At 49.7% G+C, this 19,142-nt stretch overlaps 1 protein-coding gene across 4 annotated transcripts in view; it reads left to right on the top strand.

Annotated features, from left to right (window-relative positions):
* The window catches only part of SH3TC2 (SH3 domain and tetratricopeptide repeats 2), a 28,503-nt gene extending 9,758 nt beyond the window's left edge, over positions 1 to 18,745 (top strand). For 3 of the 4 annotated variants that reach the window (XM_054037657.1, XM_054037658.1, XM_054037660.1), the window contains exons 6-18: positions 970 to 1,113; positions 1,249 to 1,450; positions 2,233 to 2,306; positions 3,253 to 3,448; positions 5,816 to 5,952; positions 7,459 to 7,500; positions 7,603 to 9,312; positions 9,443 to 9,623; positions 12,140 to 12,290; positions 14,470 to 14,592; positions 15,411 to 15,561; positions 16,510 to 16,706; positions 16,931 to 18,745. In XM_054037657.1, coding sequence (XP_053893632.1) covers positions 970 to 1,113; positions 1,249 to 1,450; positions 2,233 to 2,306; positions 3,253 to 3,448; positions 5,816 to 5,952; positions 7,459 to 7,500; positions 7,603 to 9,312; positions 9,443 to 9,623; positions 12,140 to 12,290; positions 14,470 to 14,592; positions 15,411 to 15,561; positions 16,510 to 16,706; positions 16,931 to 17,122 — 3,500 coding nt within the window. In that variant the 3' untranslated portion in view covers positions 17,123 to 18,745. Of the gene's footprint in view, positions 1 to 969; positions 1,114 to 1,248; positions 1,451 to 2,216; positions 2,307 to 3,252; positions 3,449 to 5,815; positions 5,953 to 7,458; positions 7,501 to 7,602; positions 9,313 to 9,442; positions 9,624 to 12,139; positions 12,291 to 14,469; positions 14,593 to 15,410; positions 15,562 to 16,509; positions 16,707 to 16,930 lie in introns of those variants that run through there. The other variant, XM_054037659.1, reaches the window with a different exon arrangement.
* The last annotated feature ends 397 nt before the right edge of the window (positions 18,746 to 19,142 follow it).

Raw genomic sequence — 19,142 nt, 5'->3', positions numbered from 1 at the left:
ACCGGGGCAAGTCACATGCCCCTGCGTGACTCAGACTTTGCAGGCCAACGCCATTGTCCACATGGCATCTTGCATGTCTCCAGGAAGACTTCTCATGTGGATTGGAGCATTCCAAGATGCATTGTTCCCTAAGTGTCTCCTGATCAGGTACTTAACCTGGCAAATTCCTTCCTAAAGAAGCTGACCAAATGCCTCACAAAGCTTACTTAGAAATCAGGCAAGCATACAGCCCATATTCTTAACCTCGAGTAGAAAATGATATATATGTACAAATAGGATGAATAGATATAGTAGACCATAACCCTTACGGAGATATGTTACATGGCACAGGCAGCACAAAACATATTCCAGTTATGTCATACATACATTTATAAGCACCCCCTCCCCATAAAGCCTTATGGGGTACACTGTCACACCCCATGCCACAGAAAGCCTGTGAGTAAGCATTAAGCCATGCCAGGGATGCCATTGGCTAACAGGGTGGAAAGCTTAATGAACAAGGACGGTGTAGGAGAAGTATGTAGCATGGTACCCAGCTAGGGTGACCAGATGTCCTGATAAAATCGGGACTGTCCTGATTTTTAGCTGTTTGTCCTGCGTCTCGACCGATCTCTGGTCAGGATGCAATTTGTCCCAATATTTTGCTCCGCCGACATTTTTTTTTTTTTTTGCTCCGCCAGCAGCACTTGTTCCCCCCCCCCCCCCCCGGTGTCCCGATATTTTCTTCCTCTCATCTGGTCACCCTAAGTGCAAGAGACACTGAGTCCATATCTGCTAACCCCTTCATTGCATACAATGGAACTGGGAATCACTGATAAGGATGGACAATATCATCACCAAAGCGGCTGTTGCTGCACTGATTGCAAACAGCTGCTCTGATGGATGGCAGAAACGGGACTTTGTCCTTTTACAGACTAGGAGTATATGGAAAAGGAGTGTGTTTAGACTGTTCTTTCTTCGGTTTATAAGGCTATGTGGCTTGCTGTTTGGAGCATCTTCTCTTCGACCATGGGTACTGGCTGAACTGTTCTTTGGTGGAGGATACTGAGATCAGAATTACTGTAGATGAAGATCACTTGGCCACCATGTACCTGGGTCTGCTACTCCAGGAAGGTGAGAAGCAACTGCCCATCTGGGGACATGCATCCCAGCAGGATTGTGGTTTAGAGGGTGCAGAGCCATTCTGGGTTCCAGATCGCGTGGGTATATAAGGAACACTGCTAATTGCTTCCCTACTTCTGTTTGCAGGTCACTTCTTTTCCAGAGCAGTGCTCAATGTGCTTCAACCCATGGAGGGGGGAGAGGAAAGCTTAAAGCTCCACAAGAACGAGCTAGTCCACGTGAAGGACATTGGGAAAGAATCGAAATGGGAAGGGATGTCCTTATCGACAGGTCAGCGAGGCCTGGTGGCTGTGGCAGCCGTAGAGCCACTGTCCCACCCATTTTACCAGTAAGTACACTGGCCGTGATGTTCTACCCAAGGGGCCGTGCTGCCCACCCAATGTTTGTTCCTGATCATGGCACATTCAGGGTCCCTATTGCCAGGGCAGCACCAAATCCAGGGTACGGGAGTACTCTTATCGCTGAGAGTGACGGGCAGCCCTTTGTGCCTGAACAGTAGTGGTCTAGAATTTCAACATATTTGTAAGATCAAGGGTTTAATTCTGGTCTCACTCTGCTTTTATGATGTTGGTCCTTTGACGTCAGTGGACTTACTCTTGATTTATGCTGGTGTAACTGGGAGGAAAAGCACAGCCCAAGGTTTAAGTAAAGTTGGCTGAAGTTGAAGGCTGCCCCAGTGGCTGGCTGTTGAGGAATTACTGTTAATATTATGGTCCCTCATGACAGATACCTGGCTAAGCTGTCGTGACATGGGCATCACTCTCAGCAACCATTTTACTTGCTCAATGAAACTCCCCTCCACAGCCTGTGAAATTCATCATGCTTTTAAGTGGGTGGCATTTTATGTGCTACACAAGGGTCACTCAGATGCCTGTACCTGCGCTTCTTACATACTACCCCCTAGCAATATGGCATGCCCAGGGTTAGTGGATTGGCAGCACTGGACATGTGCCATGTGAGCTCCTGCTACCTAAGGGTCCCAGAGCACTTTTGGTACCCATCTGACCTTCTCCTTGACAATGTGGCTGGTGGCCTGAGAACACTAACATTTATCAAGTGAACCATTCTCAGAGAGAACTGATGTGTTTACCCAGGGTTTCCGCTGTTTAGGTGGTTTCTGAAGAACAATCCAATGAACTGCGGCATCTCCAAGGAGATCAGCGGGTCAACCTCTCAGCCAATTGGTGTGTACACCTTTTTAATAACGCAATCTTTCCAACATGAGGCCACCATGGCCCTTACAACGCTAGGTTCAGCTATGGAAGGGCCTCTCCCACAGATGCACAAGGCACATCTCTCTTGCTCCGAGAGTGACACTTGAGTTACAAGAAGCAACGGAGGAGAGAAAAACAGCATCTTCAGGTTCTCCAGTATTCTGCATGGGACCTTGAGACCGTATGTGCTTTGAAAGGCTGACCTTAACAGCCTAGGGCAGAAAGAGCTGCCAACAGCCTGCAGCATCCTCTTATATTCTTTCCCCCCTTTTCCACCTTTCTTTTATTCTCTTTTCTCTCTAGTGCCTCTGTTTCCCTTGGTCCTGTAGGGCCTGAATTTTAAACAATTAGAAACACAGAAGTACATACGCCAGAGCACACCAAACTTGTGCCTACAATCCCTGCAACACCATACAGCAACTGAGTGAGTGCGTTTGCACACAGTCAGTTCTGGGCATTTGCCTCCTCTGGTAACTGCATATACAAATTAGACACATAACTGGGTGCAAGTACATGCCTACCTGCAAGTCAGACCATGAAACATTCACACACATCTCTGGCAAACTCTGTTCTATGCAGAGTCAGTTCTGCTGTGAGCAGTATGATGCAGAGCACCATGCGTTTAATTTCCCCCGCCAATCTTCATTATTGGGGTTATTTGCAAGGATTTTGGTCTTTGTCCATCAGGCGTCTGATCTGCTTTTATTGCTTAATCCTCCCTCTCCCTGATATCACAGGCACCTTCGCAGAAACCACAAAGAGGAGCAAATCAATCGGGGACAACGGGATCCTGTTTTCATCCACTGCATAAGCATGATCTCTTATTGGCCACCCCACTTCCAATGAGGGAAGGTCCAAATATGCTTAGCAATTGGGCCAACCCACTAAAATCAGATTGTTTCCCTTTGTTTCTCAGGCAAGGGGCAGTGCACGGCCACAGAGGATCACAGAGGGAGAGGATGGGATGAACTGAGTTTCTCCAAGGGAGACAGCATAGAGGTTGTTGGTTTTCTTATACCAGGACTGCAGTGGTTTGTGGGGAAATCCACAAGCAGTGGGACCATTGGCTTTGTCCAGAGCAAACACATAGCTGCAGAGACTTGTGAACCTCTGTAAGTATGTTGCTACATTCCAGACAAACTCCTGGGGAAGGAGGGAGGGAGAGAAGGGCTGACTTAGAGCCATTCCAGGTATGTGCAGAAATCCCGGTTTTCTTGCAGGGGCCACGTCTAGATTCCATCCCAGGTGTGCTCAGAAACCAGGTTCTCCCTCCAAACAATAAACAGCCTGAAGGAGTCTCTACTTAGAACAGACTTAGCTTGGACCTCCTCACAGTCCTGGGTGTCACGGGACTGTCCTGCTTTGAGCCCCCTCAAGGCCCTGGTCCCAGTTGAAGGGAACATTTCCCACATTCAGGATCACCCTGTGGGGGGGGGGGGGGGGCGGAGAGGGGGAAAGGGACCCGGTAACCCTGTTTGAGAGGACTCCAAACCGAGTGGTGTTGCAGCCTGGTGCAGGGGGTCACAGCGCCGCCCAGCTGCCCTTCCACCTCCCGAAGGGCAGACAAGCCAAACCTGAGTGGTGCTGCATTCCACATTAGCCACTTGAAATGTGGCAAGGTATGTCAGCTGTCACTTTTCCCTTGTCTCAGGTAGTTCTCAGACTGGCTGTTCATGCCTGCTAAGAACAGGTACTATTCTAGGCTCTGGTTTGTTTTATAGTTACACTTGTGTGCTGCTCCTCCTCCTCATTTTAGTGTCACACAACAATTGGCTCCTTTCCACCCTTTCAGTATCAGTTGTAAATGTTTATTGGCCAGGTAGCGTTGTCAAAGAGGCTGCAGGTTCCCCTTATGGCGATACACAATGAGCCCCGAAGGAGGCAGAAGAGAGCACTCAAGAGAGTTCTTTTCTCCAGGAGAATGCAGCCATTCTGTCACAGCTCCATGCTGAGTGACAGTAAACACCCGCGCCAACACCATCAAAAGGAAAAGGCAAGAGCCACCAGATGAGGCAGGCAGCAACCCCCTTACCCCGTACAGCCCTTGGCAGTGGGCTCTGTCGGATGTAGGCCCCAACTAGAGATACCGCTACAGGGGCTGCAGGTTCATAGAATTAGCATTTGGGTCTGTTTTTCACAGGGTTTCCGATGCCTCAGGTAGCCATTTCTGGGGGTGGGATAACTCAAGATCTTGTCTCCTTGTGGCTTTCTTTGCCTAGTTGGTGGAAGTCCTGTGAGGAAGCCAGACCGCATGTTTTTTTCTACTCCAGAAGTGGCTCCCGGAGGCAAATAATAAAAGCCCTATTAAAAACACACATAAAAGTGCTAAATGGAGTGCCTCATACCATGGGTGTAGATTGGGGAGAGGGCAGGGGGAGGTGTTGTCCCCCCCCAAACTGCAAGCCTCGGGCAGAGAATTTGTCCTCCACATGCAGCCCCATTGGCCTGACTGGGTCTGACGCCTGTGCCTAATACCCCTAGTTGCCCCGTACATGAGAGAGGGAGATTGCACAAACATAGCCTTGGGCTTCTGCAGCTGTGTTCAGTCGTGCAGCCAAGGGGGTGCCATTGTTGTCCTGTCTGAGATCCCAGGTACCTTTGCGGGTGGCTAGCCCCTCCTGCCACACCTCCACTACCGTTTCTAGCATGCTAGCTCAGTCAAAGCAAGTGCACGGACCTCCACCTGAGCTGGAAATTACACCTCTAGTGTAGGTGTACACTCCAGGCCTGCTGATCGCTTATATTCTGCAGAGGTTCTCGTCTCACTTAGGGAAGATTTTCCTTCCTCTGTAAAGGGCCATGCTCCTGTTAAAAATCAGATCCTTCCCTTTGCTTCTGTTCTCGCTCCTGTTCTGGTGAAAGCATTCTTACAGTGGAGCTTCCTTTCCTCTATAAGGCTTTTTGCCCCTCACCCTGGGTATGTGTTGGGGGTTGGGAGGAGTCTGCCTGTGCACCCCAGCACAGCACTCCTGGATGTGGGCAGGGCAGAGGGAGCCCATCTCCTTCCGTGAGCCCAGTCCTGCTGCGTAGCCAGACTGGCATTCCCTACCTCCACTCCAGCTGCTTGGCCTTCACCTGGGACGTGGTGCAATAAGGTGGGGTTATTCAGAGCCTGGCCTCCTCTCCTGGATGCTGCTCAGGACCAGGGCTCCCTGCCTCCAGTTTGTGGTGGAGCACTGCTGGAGGTGGGCTTGGCAGCCCTGCCTCAGCTCCAGGACAAGCTCCACCGGCAGGATTTACCTAGGGATGGGAGGCAAGCAAGGCTGAGAGCCCCGTTGTGTTCCCATGGCAGCGCTCTGATGGGGGAGGGGAGCTGGGCTCCTGTATCCAGCCATGACAGAGCTCTGATGGTGGTGGAGGGGTTGGGAGCCCTGTCTCTGCCCCGTGGTAGAGCTGTGGCGGGGGGTGGGGGGATTAGAAGCGGGTGGCATAGGAGACCTGCACTGGCTAATTCCCACTGCTTTGTGCCCCAAACACAGGGGAAAGTGTTCAGTGTTTCTAAGTGAAGAAGAGAAATCCTCCCTTCTCCTCCTCCTGGACAATGGCAGCGAGCAGCACTACGCCGGCCTTCTCGAGGACCTGGCCCGCACAGACATCACCTCTGTGTACAGGCTTGGTGAGTGCCCCCAGATGCCTCCTTGGTGCTGCAGCCCTGTCTCTCCTTATACAGGGGCCAATCTGGCAGTCTCTGGCAAGCTCCCTGTCTTATACCCACATTCAGACTTTCAAGGGGGAAATAAAGTGCTAAATGCGTGCAGGAGGGGCCGTGACTTGGTCAAATCCTAGAAGTTATAGGGAGGTCTCCATCCAGACCTATCTGCTTCAGGACCTATGAGAGCTGGGCCTTGCTAACACAACCTGTAACTTGGGAGAGTGCTTCCCTCATCTGATTCCAGGACTGGTTCAGGCAGGGTCATCCTAGCCCTAAACTGTAACTCACCAGTAGAGGTTGCTGCACTTAACTGGTCCCGGCCTTGGGTAACCTGTATGTAGGTGCTAATGCTGCACCGTAGCCCATAGTAAATGACCTTCTCGTGGTTTGAGGCAGCTCCTTCGGGAGATGGGCCTAGCTTGCCAGGATTGGACGAATTAGTGAAGCCCTTTCAAAAGGACTTAATGTTGAGAGGCAAAAAGAATTCAAAGGATTTTCTTGTCAAGTGGGAAACACAATGTGTGTGAACAGAGATGCCCCCACTTCTGCTCTCTAGCACAGCATGTCTGGGCTTGCGGTGGGATTCTGAGATTGTTAAATGGCTAAAGTGAACAGAAGTGACATCTTGCTAGAGCAGGGGGCTGGGAGCCAGGATTCCCAGGTTCTATTCCCAATGCTTGTTGGGTGATCTTTTGGCAAGATACCTAACCTTGCAGCCTCAATTCCCCCATCTAAAAAATGGGGATAAGAATATTTAGCTCTACCACGGTTTGGGAGGTTTAATCCATTAATGTCTGTAAAGCACTTCAGATGGGAGGCAAGAGAGCTGCAGCATTATAAACTCTCTTGCCTTCTAGCTTTGTGCTTTAAAGGACACTTTTCTGCACACACAAGGCAATTACCCTTAAATGCATCACCTGCCATGTCCAGAGTATGCGAAAAGGAGTGTGAAAGGCAGAGCATGTGTGTCCCCTAATAGCAAGCCTCTAGGGGTGAGGGTGTTGCACACATAATGAGAGTGAAGACAGGCTTGATCCCCAGAAAGTACATTAGCTCCTGCCCCCTCCACTAGCAATTTGCTCCCTGGAGTGCCTCAGTATCAGGGAGAGATGGCATTGATAAGATCTTGAGCCACAAAAAATGAGACCCTCTCGTTTCCTGTGTGGGTGTGATGTTGCCAATACCCAATCAAAAAAACCCTGCTACGGTCCAGCATTTGGGAACTGTTCTCCATGTTCTTGCTTTGATCCCAGCCCTTCAGGATGTGGGGCAGGGAATTGAAATTCTAGCTGAATATGGAGTATGAATATAGAAATAAATCCACTCCATTGAGTCAGAACACCATAGTTTAGCCGAGATTCAGCATCCTGGAGAGAGGGCAGCGGAACCCTGCCAGGACAGGTTTTGCAGTTACAGCACTTGCCTCTGGCTGCTAGCACTGACCATGTTTTATTTCTGTTGGCCGTGTAGCTGGTTTCGAACCCACAGCCACGTGCCCAGGAGGGCCATCTGGTGAGTACATGTGAATGGGGAGATGTACTCTGTTCCGCGGGATTTGGAGGAGGAATCTCCATGTGGGGAAACATTTCTCTGTGGTCTATATGTCCCTTTCAGAGGCTACTCTCCAGGGGTGTAAGGATGTCCAGCTGTTCAAGACCTTTGGGGAAGCTGCTGCAAACGGCCTGTCCACACCTAGTGATTCAGAGCAGTCTAGCCCGGAGGGCGAAGCACCCCCTACTGCCCTGGAAGAATTTCTTCTGCGGGAGCCAGATGACCTCGATGACCCCAAGTTCTTTATTGACCTGAACGCTGGGCACATGGAGGACTCTGAAGTCTCTGACCCCATACTGACCTTCCTTAACCAAGGGTGCTATGTGGCCCCTTTCCAAAGCTTCTATGACCTCTCCTTTTCCTTCCTCCGCTCCACTTTTTATGGCTTCTCCGATGAGGACAAACTGGTCTTGTACCTTGAAACCTCCAGAAACTGTGCCAAGAGGACTCACCTAGGCTGGGCTCATACCAGGCTCTGTTTCCTTCTGGGCAGAATGTGCATCAAGAGGGTAAAGTTCTCCCAGGCCCGGGTTTATTTTGAAGAAGCCATGAGTGTCATGGACAAGGGGTTTGATGATCTGCCCCTACTGGCTGCACTGTATGTGAACCTTGCCGCCATCTACCTGAAGCAGAAGATGAGGCACAAGTTCTCCTCCATGCTGGGGAAAGCGGTGGCCCTGCTGACCTGCTTGCCTGGACACCTCTTCAGCTCCGAGAACGAGTTGGAGGTTGTGAAGTACGTCCTGAGGGAAGCCATCGTCGTGGGCAATGCCCCCTTGGAGGCCCGGGCCTGCTTTCTTGTTGTCAAGCTTTTCCTGCAGTTGGGCAAATATGACGAGGTCCTGCCCTTTGTGGAGCGCCTTCAGTTCCTCTCTACCTGCTTCTCCAGCCAGGACTCCAGTGCCACATGCTTGGACACCACCCCTATCCTGAGCTACCTCTATGACAAGAAGTACTTGCCGTACATCACGTTGGCTTCCACCAGGCTGTTTGTTCCCAGTGGCATAAAGGGGGCACCGACACCCATATGGAGAACTGGCTTAGTCCTCCAAAATATCTCCAAGCTCTTGGGAAGCCAGTTGGGCAGGAGCAGCATCCCAGCAATTGCTTGCCTATATCTCAGGCATGCATTGAACTTCTCCCACGAGAGTGGAGCTGTGTCCATGCAGAAGACCTTGTGTTCTGTCTTGTCCAAAATGTACCTCCAGCATGGCATGTTAGATGGAGCACTTTATTACTCGGCCAGAGCTGTAGCCCTTGGCAGACTGATGAGTGAGGAAGAGGCCTTCGAATCTTCCCTCTGCTTGGGGTGGATGTATGTTCTGGCCAGCCAGCCGGCTAAGTCTAGGGAGATGATGTTGCGGCTCCTGCATTCTCTGCGCGAGACAGACAGTGTTACTCAGGATGGGGCAGTTCACAACCTCCTGGCCATCGCCCTCAAAGAAGAAGGACAGGTGAAGAAGGCAGCAGAGAATTACCTATGGGCCTTAAACAAAGCCAAGGAGACTGGCAACAGGCGGAACCAGGCGATTGCCCTGGCCAACCTTGGACACCTGACTCTCTCGTGCAGGGCGACCCAGCTGGCAGAGAGCTACTTCCTCCAGTCTGTTCGACTGTACATTGAACTCCAGGGTGGGGAAGATGCAGAGATAGAGCTGGTGCAGGTCCTGCTGTGGCTGGCACAGGCCATGGTGAGCAGGCACAGGATAGAAGACAGCAAACTCTGTTATGAGCTGGCACTGGTGTTTGCCCTGAAGTCACACAATGTGAAGAGTGAGTGTATTAATTAGGGTTTTGTTGGGGGAGGAGGAGGGTATACAGAGAAGGTACATGCCTTTCTGCTGCATCTTCTTAGGTCTCTAATGTACCCCATTTAATCGTACCCCCTCCCCATACCATACAGGTCAGCTTCATATCACTGAGTCCCTCTGCCATTTCTACAGCAAAGTATCCCCAAATCTTGGGGCCTGCATTACCTACCATGAGCACTGGGTATCCCTGGCACAGCAGCTTCGGGACAGAGGGATAGAAGGGAAAGTCCTGCAGACCCTCAGCCGGCTCTACCAGACTCTAGACATACCCAAGTAAGTCAGTCCCATGGCCATACCCATTTCAGAGGTTGCTGGTTGGGAGTCTCTGCTTGAGACCAACAGCTTCCTCTCAGATGTACAGGGCAGGGTCTCCAGTGGGCCAGAAGAAGGAGCAATTATATGTGTGTCATAGCATTTACTGTGCCTCACACTCTATCAGCAAAAGTAATGGAAAAGGAAACATTTGCCAGCTTTTACTACACCATCTCTGCCGATATCTCATATTGTAAGTAAAGGGGGAAATGATTTAATTACAGATACAACTATATGGTAACTTGGCAAATGTTGAAATTTTAATGGTGACCATTATGCAATAGGATTTAAAACAGGTAGTGGTTCCTGATATTTGAAGCACGTGGAAATGCACACAGTGCCTTATCTCTTGCATACTGCCTGAGGTTGTAAGAGCTGGCAGCCTTGCTCTGACCTGGCACACAGGATACAGAGTGAAAATTTTAATAAGCATCTCCTTAAGAGGCTGTGATAGGAGCATCTTATGCAATAAAGAGAGCTTAGTACAAACAGGTGAGTTATAACCAACTGAACTGGCTCTGGGTCAGATCCACCCCTTCTGTAACTCTGCTGACTCCAGTGGACTCATGCTAGAGAGGAATTTGGCTTAATGTCAACCGAAAGGGGTTCCCTAACCAGGGGTTCGAGTTGTGCTGGACACTCCAGAACGCTGTTCTGGCACTGGTTTTTTTTTTTTTTTCTTTTGGTGCTCCAGTACTTCCATTACTGAGTGATAGTACCAGAAGTACTGGGAGTATGTTCCAGCACTTCTTTTTTTAGCAGGGGGCTGGACTCGATGACCTTTCAAGGTCCCTTCCAGTTCTAGGAGATGGGATATCTCCATTATTTTTTTTTTTTAGGACTTAGTCGCTGTCCCTAACCACAGTAGGAATTCAGCCTCTGACACTCTAAATCAGCAAAAATCTGATGGGTCTTGCATGGTACCACAGAGATCAATAGGCTCAGAGCTCTATCAGATCAACTGAGGGTCCAAATTCTAGGGGGAAACACCTCCTAGGGGAAATACCTTGCTTCCAGTGCCCCTCGATGCACAGACAGATTAATAGATTCCTAGGCCAGAAGAGCCTATTGTGATCGGTTAGTCTGACCTCCTGTATAACACAGGCCAGAGAACTTCCCCCAAATCGTTCCTGATGAACAACAGCATATTTCTTAGGAGAAACATCCAATGTTGATTTAAAAGATTGCCATTGATGGAGAACCCACCACAACCCTTGGTAAGTTGTTCCAATGGTTAATGACCCTAGTGGTTAAAAATTTACACCTTATTTCCAGTAAGAATCTGTCAAGATTGCGCTGAAACTTAGTCTGCTAGATCAAAGAGCCCATTATCAAATACTTGTTCCTTGGGTGACTCTGCAGGGGTTCTATTTCTTGAGGCATAGATTTGAAGGCTGTCAAGGACCATTAGATCAGGGCCCGTCTGATCTCCTGTGTATCACAGGCCAGAGAATTTCACCGTTACCCCTCGATTGAGCCCAATAACTTGGTGTTGATTAAAACAGAGTTTCCAGAAAGACATCCAGTCTTCGTTTGAAGACATCAAGCAATGGAGAATCCACCACTTCCCTTGGTAGTTTGTTCCAATGATGAATTACTCTCCCTGTTCAAAATTAGCACCTTATTTCTAATTTGAATTGGTCTGATTTCAGCTTCCAGACATTGGTTCTTGTTGTTTAATCCACTAGATTAAAGAGCCCTTTAATACCCACTGTTTTCTCTCCAGGAAGGTATTATACTCTGTAATCAACTCACCTCTTTATCTCTTGAACAGATGAGGCCAGAGGGGACAGAGAGGTGTGTAGAGTTTGACAGACAACTGTAGTATTTCGCTTTTTAAAGGCAAACATGTATGAGTTAACACCAATCTCTGTGGAACATTTAATTGGCCAGGCATGTGGTCATGCAGTAATTTGGATATTAACTTGCCCATGCCGAGGTCACAGTGAGCTGAGGGGGAAGGAATGTAGGAAGCAGACACCTGTCCTGTGAACCGTTCCCTCCCTGAACTAAAAGGACAGCTGAAGTCTTGGCGCCCCAAGGACAACAAACAAAGAGGCAGAGCTGCCATACTGTGCTGGTATGCCTGCATGCCACTGCCCCCTGCTGGATGAAAAATGACACGCTCAAGTGCTTGTCAGTTTGCCCCCTAGTGGCCTGGAAAGAGGAGCTTAGCCCTGGTATGGTGCTAGTGGAAGTTCCCCTTTAGCTGGAGTGAATGGGAGAGAGATGTGTTTGGGGAACCAAATGTTGCTGACTGCAGGGCTGATGTGCGTAAGTGCTCATGGCTCGTGTAGTTGGACTATGCATGCAGTGATTTGCTCTGCACAGGAGTAACCTTTGGGATTAGTGCAAGGGGGCCGAAAGGAAGGTGGTCCACATGGGGCTGTGACAAAGGGGGAAGGAATGCAGGATGTTTTGCCAAGCTGCGGTTTTACAGTTTCTCTGTAATGACTGATCACTTGTTAACCCTACAGGTCCCTGAGATGGTCTCTGGACTGCACCAAACAGAGCTTAAGGATCTTCATTGACCTGGGGGAGACAGCCAAAGCGGCTCAGGCCTGGCTGCAGGCTGGGAGGCTCTATTACCTCCTGCAAGAGGATGAGCTGGTGGAAATGTACTTCCAGGTAGGGTGTGGGTGGCTGGAAGCGTTTGCCATGGCAGCTCTTTGCTATTAATCTATAGGCATGGCTACCTGTCATCCAGCCACCCGAGTGTCTTCGGCAAGAAGATCACAACCATGCAGAGGGTCCCCTCACTGTAGGGTGACCAGATGTCCCTATTTTATAGGGACAGTCCCGATATTGAAGGCATTTTCTTCTATAGCAGGGGTAGGCAACCAATGGCACGCGTGCCGAAGGCGGCACGTGAGCTGATTTTCAGTGGCACTCACACTGCCCCTGTCCTGGTCACCGGTCTGGGGCGCTCTGCATTTTCATTTAATTTTAAATGAAGCTTCTTAAACATTTTAAAAACCTTATTTACTTTACATACAACAATAGTTTAGTTCTATATTATAGACTTATAGAAAGAGACCTTCTAAAAACGGTAAAATATATTCCTGGCACGTGAAACCTTAAATGAGAGTGAATAAATGAAGACTCAGCACACCACTTCTGAAAGGTTGCCGACTCCTGTTCTATAGGAACCTATTACCACCCACCCCCTGTCCCGATTTTTCACACTTGCTGTCTGGTCACCCTACCTCACTGTTAACTGGCAAACCACCAACTGAAGGAGAAGTGACCACACTGGTGTGTATGGAATAGCAGTTATTGCATGCACAGCCTCTCCCTCCAACCACTGGGGTTTGGTGACCTCCTGAGTGAAAGGCATTGGATTCAGCATGTGAGAATAGAAACTGGGATTTTCAGAGGGATTGTCGGGTTAGGTGCCCAAATCCCATTGAAAGCCATATAGACTAAAGAGCAATATCCGAAGGGAAGTGGTGGAAGCCCCATTGTTTAAGATTAAGAATAGGCAGGACAAAGCGTTAGACCACGTAGAATAGGGAATAACTCTATCTTGCCAACGGGGTGGACTGGACAGCATGATCTAGTAGGTTCTGTCCATCTCTAATTTCTATGATTCTAGCATTTGAATAGTAAAGGGGAAAAACAGCCCATAATCTCTGGTGGAAACATTGATTGTAGGAAGCAATCTCCTTTAAAGATGGTGCTCCTCCCATCAGCCCCAGACTAAGCAGAGCAGGGGGTTGCTAATGGTGTGATCTGCTGCTAGGATGTGCAGTAAAGCAACAGCCTGGATGCACAGCATCAGAAACCCTTTAAACTGGTGGGACTGGCTGGCACGGGGCTTAGTGCTGGTAACAGAGGAGAGAGACATTCACCTTTATGTCACCAGCATGAATCTAAACCTAGACAGTAGTGACTGGAAGTTGTCAGGATCAGATGGCTGCTCATTGACCTGTGTGTAACGAATGGGTGGCCTCAGCCTACTTCCTGATGGTCAAGTGTTCACAGCAGGCAGATCAATGGCACCATCATCAATGGTAATAATTCATGCCCTGGCGGGTGGTTTCAGCAGGGAGGCCACGGGTTTAATGAGCAGTGAAGAGTCACCTCTCATTAAGGAAGGGGAAGTATAGGCTGAATATCAGGCAGCAATTCCCAACTGTGCAGCTCTCCCAGTCTGAGAGAAGCTTATTTATAATATTAAACATACAATAAGGAACAATCCTGCACTGGCTGGGAGATGACCTAAATAGGACCCTGTAGCCAAATTCATCATTGAAGCAAGTGGGTGCTGCCCCACTGATGTCGATGTAGCCCAGACACCTACACGCGCTCTCTCCAGCCATACATTTGGCTTAGCTGGTCTTTCCCCTCTAGATTTTGATTCCCTCAGCACCCTTCAAGGTAGTTCCACCTAGTCATGGCTGAAGCCCAGCGGCAGGGCAGCATCTGGGGAAAGCTTGCCCAGTCACTGGCTGCACTGTTCCACTTCCGAGGAATAATACTCAGATGTCTTTGGTTTCCAGGGATGTCTGTCTGGCACATCACCGCTGCATGGCAATTTATGTTCCGGTTCTAATGTCAAAACTGCACCCATGTCACTTACATAGGCTAGCTGTGCATGCATAGCAGTAACTGTGCATCCAAATGCAAATGACCGGTTGGTCTCCTAATTGCATGCATAGCTGTTGCAACTGAAAATGCAAATTATGCATATACTCAGCTCTGAAGACTTCTTATTGTTATAGTGAAAAAATCACGCAGAGTGTGAATGTGGTGCTCTCACAGGCTGTCTCTTTCAGGCTCTCACCCTGAGTCCTTCTCCTTCCAGGCAGCCATACAGACTGCTCTGAAACCAGGGGAGTTGTTCTTGGCCATGGACCTGTATGAAGAGGCTGGGGATATCTTTTTCAATGGCAACCGAAACAGGCACCAAGCAGTGGAATATTACAGGGTACCTACCCCACAAAGCATTGGCATCAGTGTGACCCTGCTGTGCAAATGGCCACAGCGAGATCTCCAACGGAGCGGCATGTTTGGTGAAGTCATTCAGAAAGGGCAACAGAGAAGCTGAAAGGGGAAGATGTTGGTGGGGAGGTGGGATGTGTCCGAGCATGAGAGAGCAAAGACGGCCATTGCACCCTGCTGGGCATGGCCAGAGGCACAATGCATCAGGTAACCTAGCTCTGAAGCCCAGACACCTCTGCGTCAGTAAGAGCTCAGCTGCAAGACGGGACAGGGTTTCCTAGGAAGCCTGAGCTGCTGCTTCCCTGGAAACTCACAGGATATACCGAGAAACCGTGGTTGTCTTTACACAGAATTACAATGTACCCAGGAGAACTGAGTTCTGAGGCTTGCAGGGCACCGGCTGGTGGAAAGTGCATGGGCTGTAGGGATGCTTCATGGCAGGGCAAACAGCCAAGGACAGAACCTGCCAAGTATGTTGGGCTGAGGGCAGAAGCCATTTATGGTTATTACACAGCTCCTGCTACTATAGCGTCTGCAAGGGCTTTCCCCTGAGAGGTAGGCAAGTGTTATTAACTCCTGTGCGTAAGGGCTGAGGCAGAGAGACTTAGCAACTTGCCCAAGTCACACCGGGTCTCTGTGGCAGAGCAGGGAAATGAACCTGGCTTTCTATAGTCCCAGGCTCATGCCCTGATCCCTGCACCATCCTTCTTCTCTAGCTGGCACCTTGGGGCTACTCTGTGCAGTGCAGGGTTTGAACTGGAACTGTCCAAGATGTCTATGGGCTATTGTCCCCTCTCTCCCCAGGGAGGTGCTGTGCCTTTGGCCAGGAAACTGAAGGCCACCAGGACAGAGCTGCGGCTGTTGAATAAGCTGGCAGAGCTGCACATTGGGCTGCAGGGCTACGAGAAGGCCCTAGAATTTGCCACGCTGGCAGCCAGGCTCAGCAGCAGCATAGGTGAGTGGTTTGGTCCCCAGGCATCAGACGGAGTTGCCTGTCCCCATGTCTTTTCCAGAGTGAGTGGCCGGGGGGGGGGGGGGGAGAGAGAGAGAGAGAAAAGTCTGTCTGAATGTATTGGCCAGGAAGGTAAGCTCCTAGTTTAATGAAGGCTCTGGATGGTCTTTTACTGTCTCGGGTAAAGTCTTCTTTAAGCACATGGCTGGGGCCCCAGCTGATAGTCTCATGGAATGCCCGGCTCTCCCGCGCTATCGTGGGGGAGACCGTTGTTTTCCCAGAGCTTGGGATATTCAGGGTGGTTGTAATGGGATGATACCTCACTGCCCTGGTTCTTCTTTCCCCAATGGGACTCCTCACCACCCTGCATGGAAGTAGCTTACCTGGGCAAGAATTGCTTCTGCCAATGCCAATATACAGCTCTTAGCTGCAGCCTGTGTTGAAAGAGCCCGTGCATACCCAGAGAATTATATATTGAATTATATACACAGAGGCAGTAATCCCCTGTTAACCTGTGCCGATGGTGACAATGATCCTGTTGATGGCCATGTCTCCACTGTATCAGAGGGGTAGCCGTGTTAGTCTGAATCTGTAAAAAGTAACAGAGGGTCCTGTGGCACCTTTGAGACTAACAGAAGTATTGGGAGCATAAGCTTTCGTGGGTAAGAACCTCACTTCAGATGCAAGTCTGAAGAAGTGAGGTTCTTACCCACGAAAGCTTATGCTCCCAATACTTCTGTTAGCCTTAAAGGTGCCACAGGACCCTATGTCTCCACTGGACCATCTTCATGTCCATTCTCACCCATCCCCTCATTCACAGATGTCCACGCTTCCCCTGACTGTGAAGCACACCCATTCCAGAATTCCTCAGGGTCTGTGGGCTCCATGCTCAGTTGTCCAGGAATGGCAATGATATATAGCTGGCTGCAGTATCATTATATCTTTTTCCAGGAGATCAGTTGCAAGAGCTGGTTGCATTTCACCGCCTGGCTACGGTGTACTATTTCCTGCAGATGTATGAGATGGCAGAGGACTGCTATCTGAAGACACTTGCCCTGTGCTCTCCAGTGCTGCAATGTGCGGAAGAGGCCATGTACTATTCCAAGGTTTACTGCCGCCTTGGCAACCTGACCCTGCACAAACTGAAGGTGAGACGCGTCTTTCCATGGTGTGCAGTGCTGAATATAATGGTCTTGCTGGAGTATCTGCTAGAGTATCCCTATGCCTATCCTGGAATTCAGCTGCTAGAACGGGGTGGGGGTCCCACGTCAGTGTAGTCAGAGATCCGGGGACTGGGCCCTGGTCCAGTTCCAGGACTGGGCACTTCAGTTCAAACCAGTCCCTCATGTTTTCCCTTGTCCTTTGTGGTTAGGATGAACACGATGCCGCTGCCTATTTCCTGTTGGCCCTGGCTGCTGCCACTGAACTGGGAGACCAGAAGCTCCAAGGCACCATTCATGCCAAGCTGGCTCTCCTATACAATGCTCCCCTGTGGCACAAGGGCCCGGACTGGTGTGCTACATATCGGACCAGGTGGCTGAGCGAAGGAGGACATGTTGTCTGAGAAGCCACCTCATGGGACCCACATGCTCCAACACAGGAAACAGCCAAACCAAGTTATCTTCTTACCTCATTGCTGAAAGGCGGCCATGTGCCTTCAGAGCAACAGCAAACGGCACACATATAGACCTGTGCCCCGGCCTGTTCCCGAACCAGGTTATCCTCGCACGTCAAGCAGTCAGATGGAAAGACCAGCTGTTTGGGACGAGACACCTTCCGCTGAGTTTACTCGCAGGCTTTGCTCTTGGGTCACCTGGAAACCGGACAAAATCATCATCCCAGCCTGGTCAGTTGGCATTAACAGCAAAGCACATAAGTAGGAGACACTACCACCACTGTACTGTTTATACCCCTTCCAAACCAGACTCACTGCCTGGGTAGAGCACATGCAGTATACGTGGGTATAAGTGGCAACTCAGTTATCAGCCTGAGTTAGGATGGAACCAAAGTCCAGTGTTTGGGAATGCACATGATGGAGGTTATGGAAGTGGCCACTAGATGGCACTCCAAGAACGCAGCTGATCTGAAGGGAGGAGTGCTGAAACTGATCCCAGTGGTGGGAAAATGTTGTGTATGGTCATCAGTCTGATGCTCATTCATCTCAGAGAATACACCCTTCCCACCTGCAGCCCTACAGACTTGGGTTGAGCAAATGGCCTTTGGGGCCATCGGTGGGAACTTTGGCTCTAATTCCAGGGGTATTTTAACGTGTCCGATAGCAATTGTATTATTTATTTCTGTATTTTCTGTTCAGTCTGTCTCCTGTGAGGGGACAGATGAGCTACATAGATGTCACAAGCACACAGGTTCCATTATAAGGCATCCCTCCTACAAAGCACCACCAACTCCTTCTAGTGAGAGGAAGGCAAGATGTATATTCCGACAGCTAGTCCAGCCCCTATCTGGGGACAATAAATAGGTGGCATTTTCCCATGCAGGAGGGAGGAACTGTCCTCCCGAAAGCCACAGGCAAAGGGTAGGACAGGATTCTGGCTTTGCAGCATGAATGGGAAGAGGGAGGAGCCCATGCATCGGCCTTCTCCCTGCACAGGTGAGGAGATTGCTAAGCTGCAGCCTTGCTGTCACTTTGTGCAAAGCTGCAACATGCATCCCCAGTCATACCACAGCAGGTGCACAGGGATGATGAGCCAGGGCCATCCCCTCAGCCACATTGGCCTTGCCTCCTAGGGGCTGTGCTGCACTGATATGTAAGATGGGAACCCAGACTAGCTCCCAAGAGACTACACTAGTTCTGTCTTAATATTGGTGCCTACTGGGAAGAGGGGGTGGAAGAGGCTCTTCTCTCTGCCCAGCTCTTTCTTCCTGTCCTCAGCCCCTGTGCACAGGGACAGTCAGATTTTGGCCTGGATGTTGCAGAAAAGTAACCAATGTCGCATTGCACAAGGAGCAGCAGCAGTAACTGTTGCCTGCAGTAACAGTTAGCCCCTCGGTATTTTGTTAGGTCAGTAGGACAGGGCACACTGTGACGCTTTGAGCTGCACTGGGTGCTGGAGATGTAGAAAGACACTTTAGAGAGCGGCAATGAAACAAGCAGGTAGGCAAGTGCCAAGTACGCACAGTGCTACTGAACACCTAGCACCTGGCAATACAGTAACTCTTCGCTTAACGTTGTAGTTGTTCCTGAAAAATGCGACTTTAAGCAAAACAATGTTAAGCGAATCCAATTTCCCCATAAGAATTAATGTAAAGGGGGGAGGAGGGGGTTAGGTTTCAGGGAAATTTTTTTCACCAGACAAAAGACTATATTTTATATATATATACACACACACACACACAGTATAAGTTTTAAATGAACAATTTAATACTATACACAGCAATGAAAATTGTGAAGCTTGGTTGAGGTGGTGAAGTCAGAGGGTGGAAGAGGGTGGGATATTTCCCAGGGAATGCCTTACTGCTAAATGATGAACTAGCACTAGGCTGAGCCCTCAAGGGTTAACCCATTGTTGTTAATGTAGCCTCACACTCTACAAGGCAGCACAAATGGAAGGAGGGGAGACAGC

This window comes from Malaclemys terrapin, chromosome 8, assembly GCF_027887155.1.
Source record: "Malaclemys terrapin pileata isolate rMalTer1 chromosome 8, rMalTer1.hap1, whole genome shotgun sequence".
NCBI classification, from domain to species: Eukaryota; Metazoa; Chordata; order Testudines; family Emydidae; genus Malaclemys; species Malaclemys terrapin.
This window is presented reverse-complemented; position numbering and strand designations above follow the sequence as displayed.